The sequence below is a fragment of the Plodia interpunctella genome, chromosome 4 (assembly GCF_027563975.2).
Source record: "Plodia interpunctella isolate USDA-ARS_2022_Savannah chromosome 4, ilPloInte3.2, whole genome shotgun sequence".
NCBI classification, from domain to species: domain Eukaryota; kingdom Metazoa; phylum Arthropoda; class Insecta; order Lepidoptera; family Pyralidae; genus Plodia; species Plodia interpunctella.
The window spans coordinates 8,403,695-8,423,306 of NC_071297.1; the positions used below are offsets into that span (position 1 = coordinate 8,403,695).

Sequence of the window (19,612 nt, forward strand, 5' to 3'; positions counted from 1 at the left end):
GCATGGTAGCTAAGGACGTTGATTTATATCAATGTTATATATAAGGATATATTATATATTTATATTAGCACAGACTTAGGTCTGAGAAAGCCAGACTGACCATTATATTTAATTATTTCGTAATTTATACGATCTGAAACATCTAAGTCCCACCAGAATTGGTGTAATGACATAAACTATAAGATACTAACATCAGGAAAAATAATTAAAGTTTTGTTAACCGTCGGCATAGGCGTGATATTTCGTGGTATAATGTGATCGGACGCCATTTTGTTTTTAATTAATCCATTTACTCTACTAACCCGCACTCTAAAGCCTCTAGGTTCCATCCGACAGGCCTCGGCTGTCCAGTACCAGGGTTTGAGTTCATAGACTCCGACCGAGAGGCCATATTGCGTTGTCTGCAAAGGTACGGAGTGACTGCAGGAGAAGGCGTGCTGTGCTCCTGTAAATAAATAAGCTAGCGTTGAAAACCACCGATGGAAGATTCACAATAAGATGCTACAGCTGTATGATTTTACACAAGGCCTTATGGAACTAGCGAATAACACTATAAGTAACAACACTAGCATTAATGTGGACCAGCTAGCTGACACAAAGTTTAAAATTGATATTTCATGTCAGACGAATATTCAAAAGCATTTTAGGTTTTCAGTTAAATATTATTGTTTCGTCGTTAGACTAGCACGATGTGTGACTAAAATATTTTGTAATATTCGCCTGTAAGAACAGATATAAGCATAGCTAATTGTAATGTAGGTTATCTGAATATTATTATAAAAAATAAAATTATTAATATTTATGCATTTATTGTAGTATAATTTATTTATACTGCAATAAATGCATAAATATATAAACACATATAAAACTATCTAGTAATAATGCCATAAAAAGTCTTCATAATAGAAATGACAATGCAAACATGACATTAAGTTACACATGGAATATCCAATGAGCTAGTATTAGACTACACGGAAACTCTGTTTGACCATAAACAAACCACATACAAAGCGTGTTTACCTTAGTCTATGAGGCGGCTACAATTGATTCTTCGATAGGTAATTTCCATGGCAAACAAATTGGAGCGATTCAGCCACCTTCATAAAATGTGCATGGATCGATAGGAACATCGCCAATGCAAATTACCGTGACATTTGCACGAAAGACACACAAGACATCAACCTTATGTTTTTTTTATTGTGGAGATATTGAACTATAAGTGTGACACGAATTCTATATTTTATCTTTATCGTGATACCATGTAAATTATTAATAAGTCAGTATGAAGATTTTTGATGATCGTGCTTAGTTTTTAGTACAATATAAGATTAAAATCTAACTTATGATACGGTCATATAGAGGGATAAAAAGTACCCTATTAGTTATTCCAGGTTATATTCTATCCGTGTACCAAATTTCATAACAATCCATCCAGTAGATTTTGTGTGAAGGAATAACAAATATACACCCTCACAAACTTTCGCATTTATAATATTAGAAAGATATTTGTGTTTTTTCCAAGCATCTAAGAGATTGTTATATGTAGTCATGATGTTCTTTATTTATGTGGTTTGAAAGTTAATATCTAAGCAACAGAACTTAGACTATGCACGAATGCAGTGTGATTGTGACAAGTAGCAGTGGAAAATTAGTGTAAGCAATAATTTAAAATAATGTTAATTAGTAATTAATAATAGATTGTGATAAATGTTATACATCGCTTTCAGTAGAGGTAACTATAACTGTACGTGTTATTAGCAAAACCGACTCTCGGTTATAGATAATCATCGATAGTATTATGTTAATAAATATGTATTAAACGTAGTAGTATATTCTAATAAAAATAAGAAAAAACACCTGAAAAATAAACATTTTACTATTTTTTCTAACATTTTCAAAACAATTAACAGTTTGTACTACAACATCACAATATAATATAACATAAAATTTTTCGATTATTAAATCTACATGATTAAAATTTTAACAACAAGAGTTCGTTAACTAATATCACAATATGAAATGCACATTTTCATTATTCATCGCAGCATATCCTGAGAGGGCGCGCCATTCTGTTGGACGGTAGGCGATTCTCTCTCAATAAGCAGACTTCCTTGAAAAAGATTAGCGAACCCTTATCGTTTCTAAACTGAAAAACTGCAATCGAAATAAAGAGAAAACTGCTAAATGGGGCAAGTAAAAAAATAGCGCTGATATACATGTTCCTTTGTTATTTTAACCCAAGCGTGTCAATTCCCAACCCACCAAAATTAAATTATTATTACATAAAAGAAATGTGATAAAAAAAAATATCAAAAAGGCTCAATAAAACTGATTCATTTAAAATCTTAGGATCGTAGCTCCAAATGTTATCTTTTACGTTATTATTTTTTTATAAATGTATATTAGAACTTGAAAAAAAAAACAATAAAGCTTTTAAAAAATTAAAAAAAAAAAGCCGCATTTGCTTTTGCTAACAAAACAATTTACCTTTAAATTTTGAGAAAATATACAAAATTTCATAAATAGTAATCAATAAAAAAATCAGTCAATAGTAGATATTGTTTAAAATTGTTTCATTAAATTGCGTGAATAGAAATGATCACACAAACACAATGAGTTGTGCTGGTATCTATTGTAGCACTTGATCCAAATCTATTTTCCACGTGTTCATGCTTGTACTTAAAATCAATATAAGCCTTCGCAATACTGATAAACACATTGTTTGTTGAGTAATAGTTATATACTCGTAATTTATCAAGTTTCCGTCTTATAAGTTAATTGTCTGCGAAACACAAAGGAAGCAAATATAAAAGATTTCTATTATCTAGAATTAAAAGGTACTAAAATGTCATAAGCCATAACTCATTGATTTGTCTGTGATCATTTCTGGGCGCCTTAGATTATTTAATAGGGTTATAAAGTGAGCAAATAATAAAATCTTCTCCAACGAAAAAATAAACATAGTCTAGAAGCACCAGATACAATTTGCGCACTGGCTAAACACGAGCTACACCTATGGTTGAATGTAATGTAAACTAACCTGTTGATTGGGTCCACAGCACGTCGCGTTGTGACAGAGGTCATTTGGTGGACAGTGGAGTGCGCACGGTGCCTCCGCTGATGCCCCGCTGATTATCTGATTTAGAAAGATTAGTTAATAGATGAGTATATATTTTTAAAAACTTCTCAAAAGATCTGATTAAAAACCAAATCTCGTTTTCAATAATAAAGCCTAATTTTCATCACAGTAATTCATGACTGTTAGTTTCGTGTCAATAAATACAAGTGTGAACATCCATTTGCAAAGCATGGATATACTTCATGATGAAAATTGACGTTTTAATGTGAATCTTGAAGTATTTAACATCACAAAACTATTTAGCAAACTTTAAGTGAGTTTCCTGTTTAACTTTTGAAAGGAAAATCATAGAAAGTATGTATAAATAAATAGGTAGATTAGGGAAGAAACTGAATCTACCATTAAATATAAACAATGAAGCACGTCGTTGCGTCCACACGTTCCCTTTTTTACACGACGCATATAAAATATATATATATGCGTATATATATGCGAAAATGAGCATTCTCCTTCTGGACCACCTTCTTTTCCCATATTGCGTGTATGGACGTTAGTAACGCGTTACGTGTTTTTATATTTCATGGTAGGCCTTCGTATATAGAACCCATACTTTATAGTGCTAGTAATTTTACACGTTTTCCTGTGATTCACAGCTCTCAAGATCGAGTATTTACTGAACAACGCTATTAGTTCAATTATTTATACATTGTATTCAAATTGTGAGATAACAAGTCGATAACATTGCAGAGCAATATGATATCGCTGAACAAGTGATTTTGTATGTAAATTAAAAAGAACGTTGCTATGTTAACACGATAAGGTATTTTATGATAATGTATAACTTGATTATCAAATCTTAAGTTGATAGACCAAATCATCAAAACGTCACATCGAATAATTTTGTGTTCGTATCCATACTTGGAATAAATGTTAAGCTTCAATTATCTGAAAATTATTACGTTACTTACATAGTAAGTATATATATATATTTTTGCTTTTACTCCATTACTTATTCTGAATATTGATATCAGTGTTATTATTCACGCATCATTTAGTAGTTGTCATCAAGTCAAAACCATAAATATATAATAAAACCATAATGAAAAAGTAGCTTATGTTACTCCTGAAGGTTTCGCCTCTGTGCAAAATTTTCTCAAAATTGGCGTAGTAGTTTTTGAGTTTGTTCTTTACAAACAAAGAAACAAAAATATAAATCTCTTCTATTTATATTATAGTATGGATAATAAGAATCACCTCGTTGCCACCTTGCGGCAACTCCACAAACTCCGGCTGTATCGTGGTGGAGTGTATGCCCTCGTTGTGGAAAAACTCCTTTACCTTCTCCGCTATCTTCATGTACTCCGACAGATTTCTACACCTGTAGACAATAGCATAACTTGGTTACAGAGACGCGGCATTCTACAAAATACTGTGAAAAACATTATGTTTGTAACAATATCAACTAATTGGGATCGAGGTCTCTGCATGCCCTTTACTATGCCTGATCATAAATTTAAATCGGATACTTCTAACCTTCATCGATTTCTTGTACTGTGTACTAGAGAAAAGAAAACCTTTTGACTCGTTGAATAGCATTCATAGTTGAAAATAGATAGTGACAAATTATTTTTCAGTACTTAGTTTTCAAATATATTTAAAGTCGCTACGCGTAGATTTTTTTGGAAAATTCATGCAATATATATAATTAAAAAACATACTTTTTAATTTGTTTAATGAAATAGAAAAAATCTAAGAATACTTATATCAAACCATATAGTTATTGTAATAAATAGTCGTACCCTTTGAACTTCCTTTAATAAACAATTAATAAGTATACATTATACCTACATGTTTGATCATGGTCATATTAATTACAAAAATATAAGGTGTGTTTTGCTATATAAAAGTTAAATGCTACCGCAATTTATTTAAACACGATTAATTTTATATTTCCTGTACATAGTACCTATACAGTATGTTTCACCTTATTATATCGCTAAACGGTATAACAGTGTCGGCGAAAAGACATACCGATGTTTTACTACGTTTAATTTAAAAAATATTGGTGTATACATATTATATTTTATTTATTTATTGCATTATTGTATATTCTAAAACTGAGTATGATTTTAATCAGCCTTAACTTTGTAATCACTCAGTAATTTATTTATTTAAGTTTATTTCAAAAAACATGTAAAAGGCGAACTTAAGCCTGAGGCTTTTTATTAGATGGCATTTATTTTTCGGTCAACCAATGAGTGACGCAGAGAGTTATAATTACCTAAGGAAGGGAAACGATTAGGTAACGAAATGGTAAGAAACAAACGAAAAGCGAGACAGAGCATTAATATATCCCTTAATGCGTGTCGCGTCTATGTCCATACTTTGTACTGATTAGGCGTAAAATGTGTATGTAATAAATAGTTCTATCTCATGTGGCTACGCTCACCACTCGTTCTACGGTATAAGCGTTTTTGGCCGTGCATAAACTATCTTTGTGTGTGACTGACAAAAGGCCGAATGTGCGCGACACGTCACACAGAGTCGGCCAATCACGTGATAATCATCTGGCTATAGTTTATTGTACTGTTAACTGTAATTCAAATTCAAAAAATTTAACTTCAGGCCGAATCCATACAAAAGCCAAATATAAACGTGTATAGTATAAAAATTATTTAGTAACGAAATACACATATCAGTAATTTACACCGGCACATGTACGCACATGCAAGTAGCTGTCACAAGTGCGCATGTCAATGTCAAAGTCATAGTTTTACTTGCATGTGTATCTCCGCCTTTACGGTGCATACGATTCCAATATTGTGATACGCTGTGATAATCTCTCCGGTTATCATAAACAGTGGAGTATTCGTCACGTATTGTTTTTTCAACAGATGGTGTGTACAGATCTCGAAACTCACAAATCACAATGAGGCAAGTTTGCATATTGATAAACATAATATACGTCATTATGTTATTATATTATGTTTTTAATGAAATGTGAACAAAGAACTCTCACCTTGCTTATTTTGTGGCAACAAAGCGGTCTTCCATTCTGTTCTGGAAGCGAAAGAAAGACGAAAGTGCCAATGTTTCTTCTCCCTCCCGGGCAGATTATAAGTCAATCAAGGGAAAGGACTATTAACTGGATGATTATAAACCAAACTCTTCTCATAGACGATGGTCTAGAAACCATAGCAATTTGAATTTACGATTACGTATTGTTCTTATGAAATCATTAACAGTTATTTGTATAAATTTCAACAGATGCCATTTCCTATTTGTGTGCAGATTTATGTGGAGCCAAGTTTGCGTTATTGCTACATACTTTTATTTTCATTGCAACGCTACGAATCATTTGATTAGTGTAAGAAACGGCGTCGTTTGCGTTAGTTTCAATTATTGTGATAGCGAGAGCGCATGACGCTTTACGTCGGTATTACCTACAAAGGTGTTATCAAGTCAATTGGACTTTAGAATGATCAATTAGCTATTTCCATTCACTTTTATCCGACAGAGGTGTACACAAATAATATATAGTTAACATTTTATTTACAACGTGTGTATCTCATTTCTTTCTCATGTCAAAGTTACTTCATGATTTTTGCTATACACCAGATTGATCTACAAAATTAAAAAATACATGTACTTATTTTAGATTTGAAGCTACTTATTCTTACTTAGGCGACTCAGCCACCACCAACTTCTATTCACATATATTTACTAACATCAGCCTCAAGTTTTGCAATATTAACAAATGCCGTTAGATTAGAATTTTTTTAATGCATTTAATTAAACGTTCCCACTGTTGGGGCACTGACCTTCCTTTCGGATAGACAAGGGATTTGGGTCATAACCCACCAAGCGGGCCCATTGCGGATTGGCGAGTTTTAACAATAGCAAATACAACAGGGACCAACGGCTTTACGTGCCTTCCGAAGCACGGAGGAGCTCAAGATAATTCTGGCCACCCATCCAATGACCGACCTTTGTGAGAGTGTCTTAACCGCGACTATCACAGGCCGAGTGCGCTAACAACTGCACCATTGCGCCACTCCTCTTTTTTTCTATTCATTGACCAACTCGTATAGACTATTTTCACAAGCTATATTTGAGAAAAGTCAAATCATTCTATCAATTTGCTTCCAGGCATTTAGGGGATTGTTGCCAGTAAAAAATAAGAACATTCAAAATTCAAATACACATTTCAACACTATTTAGATCGGCGCATGTTATTGTAGTAATGAATGGGAAGTTTTGTACTTTTTGGGTGTTTCTTATCGCAATGTCAACAGAACCTTTATAAAATCGATCACGTCGAGAATTTCCGCCATCTTAGTTTTGGCTGTTTATTCGCATAGTTTGAGAGTCTGATAGGACGGTTTTGAATTATGTAAATCTTGAAAGTTGCATAACGTAAAGTTCCCCTTATTCTTGATGAACTCAGATTTGAGATCGATTATGCATACATCAACCTACTAGGTATAGACTTCCCTTTTTTCGCGCCACTGTTTTTGGTCCTGTGCCAGTCTCATCCATCGCTATCCGGTGACCCAAACAATGTCACCTGACCAACGGGCTGGTGGTTTACCAACTGGTCCCTGTCCCTGTCTCGGCCACCACTGCTTTGGTCCATTGATGGTCTTCTCTTCTAGCCAAGTGTTCCTCCCATTCCCACTGGTTAGCTACCTACGTCTTCGACGTCTAATCTCGTCGTTTGGTATACGATCAAGCAGTGTGGCGAGCATGGCACGCTCCATAGCTCTTAACAATGTGCAACTTTAACTGTTATAGTCAGGTACTGTTATTACAAAGCAATTGTTGTTTAGTAATAAAAGTAAGGAATAATTTATCTCTTTTATTCAAATTCTTTATTCAACTTAAGATGGCATACATCGCTTATTAACGTCAAAAATGTACTTAAAACTAAGTCTACTATCGAAAGCGCAGTTGAAGAAGAATATTATTTACTAGCGGCCCGTCCCGGCTTCGCCCAGGTAATACCATGAGTGCATGCATCAAAACAAACTGCTATTTTGATGCAGTTTCCACTGTTTTTAGAAACAGACAGACGCGGAGGGCGACATCGATTTGTACTTACTATGTAATGCGATTATATGTGAATGCATAAATCTATTACTAGTCTGATATAAGCTGAGTATTTTGGAGCTGTATCTGTTTATTTACTCAGCCTCGTTTGATATGACAGTTCTGTGTGGTTCTGTCGATCCTTATCACACACTACAATCAGCCTGTCTGTATGTGACACCATTAAGAGGCAAACAGGGAATTCGCACGTGTAATCTTGTTAGGAAAATACCAATAAATTTATTGACATTCATGTATTACGCATGTCACATATGTTATTTAAACTTTTAAATAATGAGATGAAGAAACTAAGGCTCGGTTGGGAGTTGAACCCTCGCCTCTGGCTGACAGAGACAGTGTTTTTTAACCACTGACTAAGCTATCGAGACCATGCTGTTAGTGCAGCTGCTTAACCCTGATGGGTTAGGAAATAAGGTCTATATATAAGGAAATAAGGTATGAAATAAGGTCTTTCAAAATTAGTTGGAATCTTTTTGTAGTGAAAGCTGTATTGGAGTAAATGGGTATATATGAGTGGTTCATTGACATTGATTGCGGACAAAGACTCCGATTGGGCCGACGCCAAAACATTTATTTGTGAAACGATTTTTCATGCTAACATACTGGATTCTCTGTCGGGACTGTATGATATAAAATGGGCAGTTTTGTTAAAATAAATCTGAATATTTTAACTTCATTTATTTAATAGAGATGTAGATCCTCATAAACTTTATATTATGCTGTAGTTGCGGATATTTTTCGCCATTATTTCACATCACCTATAATCACCACCTAAGTATGGGGACCCCCAAAATTTATTGTTTTTTTTTTTCAATTTTTGTGTAAAATCTTAATGCGGTTCACAGAATACATCTACTTACCAAGTTTCAACAGTATATAGTTCTTAAAGTTTCGGAAAAAAGTGGCTGTGACATACGGACGGACAGACAGACAGGACGGATCTATAAGGGTTCCGTTTTTGCCATTTGGCTACGGAACACTAAAAAGAGGGTAATTTTTTTGCTTTACAAATATACTTTATCAAGTCAGTAGCTAAGTCCATATTGCAGTATAATTTAATGTTATTAACATTCGATAAAAAGAAGACGATATATACTGGTGAAAAACAAGCGAAGTAAAAACAAAAGACCACCAAGCACACTAGCTGATCAAATTGAAAATTCATCTTTATGCTGTTATAATAAAGTCAAAATTAGACTGATAACTAAATTGTTCTTATGTTATGACTATTTAGGTTTTAGTTATGTTATCAGCCACTACAAAGGCTTTCGCTATCGGGCGTTTATATCAGTCGTTAACAAAGTGATAACAAGTACATCTAGTACATGAAAAGGCTTTGTAGTTATTTCTATTTTTTAGGCTGGCACAATTGACGGCTGAGTTTGAAGGCAGGAGTGTAATTTTATTCTTTTTGTAAATAGGTAGGACCTTAAACCTTCAAAGTACTTTACAGAAAAGGCTAAATAGAGATTACAACATGATGTTCTTCAAAAAGGCATTTATTTAGGGCCGGCTCTGGGTGTGTTAACCCTGTGTTGCAGGCGTCCACAGGCTGCGGTGACCACTTCAGTTTACATCAGATAAAGTGCTTGTCTTTTTCAACCTTGGCAACGACATCAGATATCCTGGGTTCCAACCCCGGCCAGGTTAAGATGGAAATCATTTTCAGACTGACCTGGGTCTTGGATGTTTATTATGTCGATGTTGTAAAACGTAGTTATATTATAACACATTCATATTTATTATTGTATATTTATATATTTCAATTGCCAAGACAATCACTTGGTTGAAGGATTGCAGTCATAGGATTGAAAAATAAAATAAGCTTATGCCATTTCTATTTGGCTTTATCAAAAATTATAAAGCCAATAATATCAGTGCTTAATATCCATTTTCGTAAAGGTTGTGGACGAATTTCGAAGTATATGTACAGAATTTGGCATATGTAATGCCGGCTATATATTATCCCGATACACTTTGCCGAACTTTGGCGGATTCAGTATACATTGCTGGTTTTTCATTGTGGTAAATAAAAGTTTTTATACAAACTACGCAATGTCTGAGTGCAGCGATAGTGTGCAGCTGACATAAAAAAAGATGACACGTAGGCGTGACATAGTTTCAGAGCTGAATAAATAAAAACATAGTCGTGTGGATATTGTACCTTGACATATTTTGCGGGTCTTGCAAGAGATTCTTATTTAGAATGTTATGTACATATATTAATACCACAAATAAAATATTTATATTTTTTGCAGCTAACTGTGTGGGATGTGGTATGAAAAGTACTTACTTTATTGGTAATTCCAGAATATATAAATTAATAAATACAAATCGTACAGATTGAATAGCGCCATACTATGTTTCAGATTTGAGTTATGGGATACTAACTCAACGGTGCTATTTTTATAACATACACACATGTAATATAGCTATGAACATCAAAAATTCATTTGAACAAAAATTTAAAGGATATGTTGGGTGCGATTAGTGTAGACTAGTGTGCGATTTGAAAAAACTATTCCCAAAAACTCGAAGGCGTCGTTTAGTTGTTTACCGCATGGCGGGCTAATCGGTGAAAACATTATTAAAGATTAATAATCAACCTTTAACGGATGCTAACCTATGACTTATCAGAGACTCCTGTCTGTAAGATAGATCTTACATGTTGTTTTTGAAAAATATATATTCTTGATATTTTTTATCTGCGCGGAAGGTAAAGTATACAGCATAAGCCATACATACAGCTAAACGTGGTTTTCTAAATCTGTCTCTATGAAAGATAAATACGTGACTCATGTACTATATCTCTGTTTTTCTAGAATTAATATTACGCAATAAATAACGCCTACATTTATAGACAAGAGCCTCCCGCCTTTGCCCAGCAGTGCGACACATAAAACAGGTTCTAGAAAAAAATCTATATTAAAGACAATGTTTACATACCTAATATGCGCACTGGCTATGATCCTGTCTCCAGCGAGTTGCCACACGTGGAACTCATGGACCGCAAGTACTCCGTCGACTTTCTCCAACAACCGCCTTTGGATAGCGTCCACCTGGACAAATGAGATTGTCATTACAACGCTTAACGAGTTATGTGGGCATAAGGTCCTGTCCGCACTGCGACCTCGCGAATTATATTCCGCACTCGTACTGTACTTCCTCGCGATTTATCATCCACCTGTGCGAATACTCTAGTAAGATTAAATATGTCACAGAATTGCTAGAAATAAACCCGTCGGTGAAATATCGCAGTGCGTACAGGACCTAAGAGCAATCTCATTCTTTTCCATTGCATTTTATTTAAACAATTGAATTAACACGTTTTGTCAACTATTGTAACTATGTTTCGAAAATTAGTGTAAAGCAAACAAGATACTGGGACTAACACCAAATCAGAAATAAAGATTATGAACAGCGATAATCTATTTTTCATCGTTTTCCCTGTTTCTTCCTCAACCTATTTGGACCGCTGTCGTATTATTTATTTCATGAATACGAGTACATGTAAAATATACGTGTTAATGTATTCTGTATCTTTATAAATATTTGGAAAGAAATTTGTTTCTCATTCTAGCAAATCTAAGGAACAAATTTTGTTAGAATAAAACGAGAGAGTTACAAAAGCTAGTGACAAATCAAAAGTGTACTTCTATTACATTGCTTATATTATATGTTTCACGACTCACTTGTATGTGCGTGGGTACAGTCTGCAGCAGAATAAGCGAGGATTCCCTCAGCAGCGGCCAGACGGACGCTAGTATCAACACTACCAGCACTATACTGAGCGCTGGGTCAATGTAGTATTTGTATTCCCAGTCGGTGAGCCATACCACCAACGCTGACCCGACCACTATTAGTGAACCTGGGAACAATCGAATAGATTAAAAAATAAACCAGCAGGTCTACCATCAACTTTTACAAAACGTGTCCAATTCAACTCCGTTCAATTTAGGAACCTAAAATGAATCGCATTCGTACTAAAAATTAATTCGATTGTACGAATTTGCGATGCGGATCAGTTTAGGTCCTGAACTGGAATAAGAAATGGTAAGCCTTCAGTTTACAGTTGAAAAGGCTACGGTTAAGGTTGTTGCGCCGGTTCTTCAGCTAAACTTTGAAAGTCGTCAGTAGACTTAGTTTTATGTAATTTTTTAACGACTTTACTTTTATATCATCCTAAGTTGAATAAAGAATTTTGAATTTAAATTTGTCTGCTTGCTTGCCATCAAGTCGAATCGGATACTGTTTTCCAAATGTCAAAAAGGAAAATATATGAGTTATGATGAACTTCTCTCTCTATAATCTGAGCGTTTTCACTGTAGCTTCCGGCTAACCATTGACCGCCCTGTCCGCTTTCCTACTTTTTCGTCTCGACTTCGCACGTCGGCATCCCTAGTTGACAGACCATTGTAACGCATATCATCCTTGACGACATCAAGACAACATTTCTTGGGTTGCCTCTTCTGCCAGGCCAGGTGAGAGCGGCATAGCCAGACATTTGTTCCCTACGTAAATTGCCGGTATGTTATGCATTAATTGCTTAACCAACTACATTGTCCGGCCATCGTGTCCGCTCGGTCCTAGCTTGTAGGGCAAACATATATATAGGTTCTACAGGATTAGTACTATTAGGAATATGCAAACTAGAAATAGTACTACACCTTACTCGTTTTATCAAGTATAAAGAAAAAATGATCGAGTCACTTTCAGATATCCAACTTTACTAATCCATCATATCATCTGTAATTCTATACTACAAAACTTGAGCTAAATAACACAAAAAATGTTTGATCAGTTGACGAGTTTCAGACAGAACAATAATAAATGAACAAGTAAATTGAGAATTTGAATATACTAATGCACGAACACCTGAACCGAATCGCGTTGTGAAATACAAGACAGATTACCATTCTATGCTCCAATTTTGTGGAGTACTTGACATAACAAAAGATACCAAACATAAATAAAACAGTTATCGCTAAAAGCATTGATGTCACGATAGACATTTATATTGTAGAGATTTGTGAACATATATAGGTATTCTCACATTATATATATAATGAATGACTATTATGTGTCGCTTTACACATTTTCGTCGTGCAATAAAAGTACAAGATGATATAAAAGTTCAAAAGTTTATCAAAATTTTATAAAATTCATAATCGAATTCATTATAATTGAAGTCATCAAAATCTATAGATTTATACAATGTCTGACAAATATAAAAATTAATTAGAAAACAAACGTAAATAAATCTTGAAATCAAAGAATAGTCGAGATAAATACAAACAGATTTAGAGTAAAAATTATTGAAATAGAATGTACAACTGTACAGTCAATATCACATCAACCTATGCAAATTCATTGCAAATACGTCGGTAGCACAATGGCATACAGTGGTCCATGCAGTGGCCAGTAGATTGCGTTTGACTGTTTCACAATGTAAATTTAATAAATAATGAGTTGAAAAATTTCTTGGCTCGAGCGGAAATCGAACCCAGGCCCCTGCCTAACGGAGACAGTGCTCTTAACCATACAGGGCAGTGTAATCAAATAACTTCGTTCGAACGTGAATTATCGCGCAGCTTATAAAAACAATTTTGTATTTGCAAATCCGAATCCTTAGCTGATAATGTCATTAACCTTGGAGTAATCTGCCTCAATTCTGAATTTCCAATAAAATATTGAATGATAACTGATAAGATTTCTCATCTGAACTGGGGCAAGGTTACAATTACAACTTGTGTGTACAGCACTCAACAAAAATGTCGTGCAACGTTGACAATTTGTGGTAAAATGCCTTCTTTTATAATATTAGTCCAAAGTTTGTCATTTTTTTGTAGTAAATTCAATAAATAAATATATTATTACGAACACTTCATTGTACTATTTACAGAAGAAACGCAAACGCGGACTTATCGCAAAAGCAATTTCTTCCATCCAATCTTTGGGTGAACAAGAGACAATAAATAAATGAAACAAATAGGACGATTTTATTGTTGTTTTATCACTATCTAAAAGTAATAAACCGAAATGTTTGTATATATATATATATATTTGTATCATTGTTTACAAATTGGTTTAACGCTAAACTAACTGTACAAAATAATTACAGTGGCATTCGCGTAAATCGATATGACTGCCAAGAGTTGTGACGAAAATAGACGATCGAAGGTTAGATAAGGGTGGCCATGTATTTGCAAATGGGTGCGCAAGGGCACTTCCTATCGCGGCTTCCCTCAGCTTTACTGCATTTTGACAAACGTGTTTAGATAAAAAAAAAACAATATTTTTAATCACTTTATGTTAAATTCATACGTTTACAACAATTTTATAAATTTGAAGTGCAATTGTTTGACGTGCTTTTCTCTATGTCTTGCTGTGTAAGATACATCACATTTGTAAACTAGTAGTTATAGGTAAAGAATATAGAAACTTATTAAAAACAGAAAAACATTTTTTTTTACAAAAATATATGTCATTAATGCCACAAGCTTTTATTGTTGTCAGAGAAAAGTTTGGAAAATAACACATGTCCGTCCGTGCTGTAAACCGTAGAGGAGTTCCCTCGTCGGGAGTCGATCCTGTGTGCACCATTCGATCATGTTTATCATAATAATGCATTGTCATGGAAATTGAAGCGACGTGGGAAGTTTCAACTGACCATAAACATATATGCTTTAGTATCATCTAGTCATGTTATAAAATTTGCAAAACCAATACTAATTCAATGGCTTACCTCATCCAACAATACAAAACCACAATAAATAATGGTAAATATATTCGCGGCCACAATTTCCCTATGTCCTAACAATGCTGTATTGTAAAATTATGTTCTGTTGTTTAGAATGTACCGTCACGGATCCGTTGGTTCCAGCTTATGACTTGAGTTGACTATTGTTGGTGGACGATCAACAATATGGTGATAATATATTTCAGGATTATTTTGGCTTCAAATCATCAGGATTATTTTGCGCCAGCTCTGAGACATTCACAGACCCATGATTCTATTTGTGATTGTATTTTACAAGCTTTTATTTAACTTGCATGTATGATACTATGTATATGTTGTAATATCTACTGTGCACGTAAACATTTATTTTATTAAAATAGCCCGGGTGTTGAAGGAGTCCTTAGGCCGCAGTGACCACTTCCCATAAAGTGGGCCGCATGCCCAAAAAAAAAAATAAATAACTGAGAATATTCCTTCTTTTCCCGCCAGTCCAATATCTAAAACGAATTGCAATAGTGTCAGACTGTACATACATATAAGTAAATCTGATGTAACTTAAATCACCATGCGTTATGTCCGCGCGCTTCTCCATCCGTATCGAGGATTATTTTACATTTATGCAACAAGCATGGAACTATAGTCAGCACGTGTAGTGTAGTTGTAGGCAGTACTTTAGTTATTAATAGCAAAGGGTCAGAAAATATCCTTACATATTATAAAAAGAAGTCCCCATATCGCGTCTGTCCGCCTGTTTTATGAACGCGATAAACTCACAAACTACCGGACGGAATTTTTGAACGGTTTTCACCAATTGACAGTGTGATTCCTTAGGAAGGTGTGTATAATTTGTTATGGTGTTACTCGAGCCAGGACGGGACGCTGGTTTTTAATTAATTGTACCTTAAGTTTCAAAATTTTAAGATTCACATAATTTAAGATCAGTTGAAGACCCATTCACACTTGCGTGCATGGTCAAATTACATATACTAAATCGGAGATTGTAAGCACATAAATAACTCCAATTTATGATTAAACGAACATTGCATTGTCTATTTCTATTGATTTACATTACAACACATAAGTACCTGATAAGGTTTAATAATTTTATTTTTTATATTATTATATCTGGTTATTTATCCGACTATTTAAGACACAGCCGCATTAATCAATCAACATATTCCTAGATACATTCATAGATAAAAATCACACGTATTATTTTTTATCGAATTCGATTTGCACTTGACCAACTTTCGGATTTAGGGTTAAGGACACAGGTGTCTATCGTCTTAAATACGTCAAAATAGTTGTAAACAAGCCGATATATAATGATATATGTTTATTATCCGCCAAGGTTAAGTGGTCTGCAGGTGATTATTACATTGGTTAATAATAATGCTAAAAGTTTACAAAATCATTCACTATCTTTTCTTTCATTTCACATATTCATAATTATCATATAGTTCGAACACACAAACCTGGCGATGCACTCGCATATTGCCAGGTTTTGTCTATACCCGTGACCCACTCAGGTATAAGGAGTAAGTGGACCCTTCGGGACCTTTCAATAAAAATTTGCCTACCTAACTACCAACACTGAGAGCCAATTTAGAACCTTAATATTTTCGCCTTGAATAGTTTTAAACGGTTTTGTGTTAACCTCGGCATTGACTTTTACTTTCTAAGAGGAAATGGATGCTGAGCCGTGACTAACATGACAAATTGAACTCTGCCATTTTTTTATTTCTCAATCTAGCCGCAACTTTGTTGTGATTCATGGCGAGATCCGATATATTTCCTTGTGTTAGTCATCGAGATCTAACTATGTACAGTACAACATTTATTTGCATGATATGTTATTTTTTATTTGATTTGATGATAGCTACTCGTACTTTTAAATAAATATAGTTCATAATCAATAACCATTGATAATGACATTCCTTATGGATGAGAAGGATGAGCTACAACTCAATCGCGATTAGTGAGTAATGACTACAAATAATGCCGGGCCCAAAATTTGTCTGAGAAGTGTGAGCTTTATCGTGGCCATTGTAGTCGCACTTTACATCAAGTTGCTGTGCGTTGTCTTTGGTGTTGTTAATGTAAATTATGTCTACAAAAGACGCATAAAAGCTCATTTTTCAATGAACGTTACTTTGTTGGTTATGAGCGGCATTCTAATAAGAAATATGGAAATTATAATAAGTACAATTATGACAACTCGGCTTTTACACTTACCTAAAGCATCAGACAGTATATGCAGGAAGACGCCCTTCATGTTCATATGGCCTGGGTCGTTGCTAGGCCTGCACGGGGTCTGCTTAGCATTGGGTACTTTCTCAGCTTTAGGCGGGACCATCTCGTCAGTCTCCTCGGTGTCGGTCGCGTTGTGGCCGAGCGCCATGTCCGCGTTGCTGTTGACGATCTCAGTCAGATGGCGGACGTTAGCTGGCGGCGGGACTCCGCCGTGCGAGTGGCCGTGGCCGCCGTGGTCTGTAGGAATAGAGGAATTAAAATTTTGCATATATGTTCCACCACATACTATAAAACAAAGTACTCTGCCGCGTCTGTTTATGTGTCTGTTCAAGATAAACTAAATAACTACTGAACGGATTTTCATGCGGTTTTCACCAAGAGTGATTAATGAGGAAAGTTTACGTGTATAATTTATTGTGGTTTTACCCGAGCAAAGTCGGGACGGGCCGCTAGTTAATCATGTGTATACAGATTGAATCAGCCCTAAAGTAAGTTTCGAGACTTGTGTTATGGGATATAAATAAAAAATACTGTAAACCACATTAATTCCATAAAATGAGAACCTATGTAAAATACATTTTATTCATCTATAAAAATATCCCTACTCGTCTCAGTAGGTAGGAGGTACAAAAATAACTTGTGAAATATTAAACTGCTTAATTCCTGTCTTTAATATCTACGAGATAGATTAAAATTAAAGAATTAAAGTCGTGGAATATGAAAATTCAGGCCAAGCCAAATCAAATTAGCAGAGTTCAATTCAAATTTTCAAGCATTGTTTGAATTGCGGCTGAATGGCGTGCCCAGACGTCTTTGAGGAGTCCCTTTAGGGTCGGCAAAGGGTTCAATAAACTTCACAGCTAATTTATAATATCTGTTACGCTTCAAATCAAAGTCACGGGTTTCGATTTCAAATATAACTAACCTCATCTATATTGATAGTAATATTATACTGTATTTATAATATTTTGAATGTTTATTCTTTATAATATTTTAATATACTCAAAAACTACTGATGAAATTAATATTATTAATACCTTTATCAGGCATGATATCCCTATCATGCCAGAAGAGCTTACCATGGTTTGGAACTTTGGTAAATATAAATTAATCTAGAATATGACGCGAAAATGTCTGCAAAGGCCTAATTTCTGAATAATTTACGTCAATGACAAATGAGGAGTTGATATTGCTTTCATAATTGCATAAGCATAACATATGCTTCATAACTGCACAACGGACTTGTCATTGATTTGACAAATTTCAATACACACATTGTAAGATAACACCAAGGCTCTCCATCAAAATGATTCATATTTAAATGAAACAATACGCTTTGCATAACATAATAACGGCTGGATTTTATAAAATGTTTGAGTATAATTAGGGACTACATAAACACATCGTTACTGATTTTGTTAGTATGTACTAGCAGCCCATTAGTTTCATTATACGAATCCACGGGAGAATATGGAATGTTTCTATTCTAGGACGATACCAAAAGGCCTCGTCACTATTACGTGATTTAGTGGTTTTTGAATATTGTCGAAAATTTTCAGTCACGAAAATGTTATTTTTTCATGACACTATGAATTTTTCTATAATAAAATAAATTGTTGTAGTAAATAAAAACACATTTCGCGTGTTTTAAAACATATTTAAAAGGTAAGAGCCAATTGATAGTTTATTCCGATCTTTACTCCACATACGTTTCATTTTGTCTGACCAGATTTGGAAAGATTTTTCTACGCCTAGCGTAAGTATGTAACACCATAGACTATAGACATCATAAGCAAAAGGCATAAACATCGATCTATTAATAGACATTAAAAATACCACAACCAGTTTATTATTATGTAAATACGAATGTTGTTATGCTCGATCGAAATAAACAACGATAAAAAAAACTTAATGTTTATTAAGTTTTTTTGCATGAAAGATTACAATCCTAAAACAATAATATTTCATTATTTTACATTTAAGACCTTGGACGCTCAAGGGCAGGTGAAGAAACCGAGAAAACTCTCAGATGAAAGAGACATGTCAGAGATGTGTTAATGTCGCTAACATCTTTGAAATGATTAATTAATCATTTAAACGATTAATTAGCCGCATGAGGATTGTATCGAATGTAGGCCATTCGACACAATCCTCATGCGGCAAAACGGTGGTCCACAACATATATCCATGTACCTATGTTTGATCTCTCAATCGTACGGAATCGCGCAGTCACTCAGACAGAACCACTGAACCTTACTACAAATGTAAAGGTATGTGCAGACATGAGCCGTTCCGTTTGACAACACTTTGGACTGTGAAAGGGAGACGCGAAAGTGTTAAATGCGGCGATCATAATCGATAATGGGCAAATTACGCGATAATGGGTAAATTATTTGCTAGAGAATAAACTACATCACATGACTGGAATATTA

General features: G+C 34.4%; 1 protein-coding gene across 3 annotated transcripts in view; it reads right to left on the reverse strand.

The window, feature by feature from the left end:
• The window catches only part of ZnT63C (Zinc transporter 63C), a 31,850-nt gene that overhangs the window by 6,169 nt on the left and 6,069 nt on the right, over positions 1–19,612 (reverse strand). The window contains exons 4-9 of one of the 3 annotated variants that reach the window (XM_053743560.1): positions 17,163–17,417; positions 11,881–12,056; positions 11,135–11,247; positions 4,334–4,457; positions 3,041–3,136; positions 303–445 (exon numbers count right to left, since the gene is read on the reverse strand). In XM_053743560.1, the coding sequence (XP_053599535.1) occupies positions 303–445; positions 3,041–3,136; positions 4,334–4,457; positions 11,135–11,247; positions 11,881–12,056; positions 17,163–17,417 (907 nt within the window). Of the gene's footprint in view, positions 1–302; positions 446–1,858; positions 2,155–3,040; positions 3,137–4,333; positions 4,458–11,134; positions 11,248–11,880; positions 12,057–17,162; positions 17,418–19,612 lie in introns of those variants that run through there. The other 2 variants (XM_053743561.1, XM_053743562.2) reach the window with 2 other exon arrangements.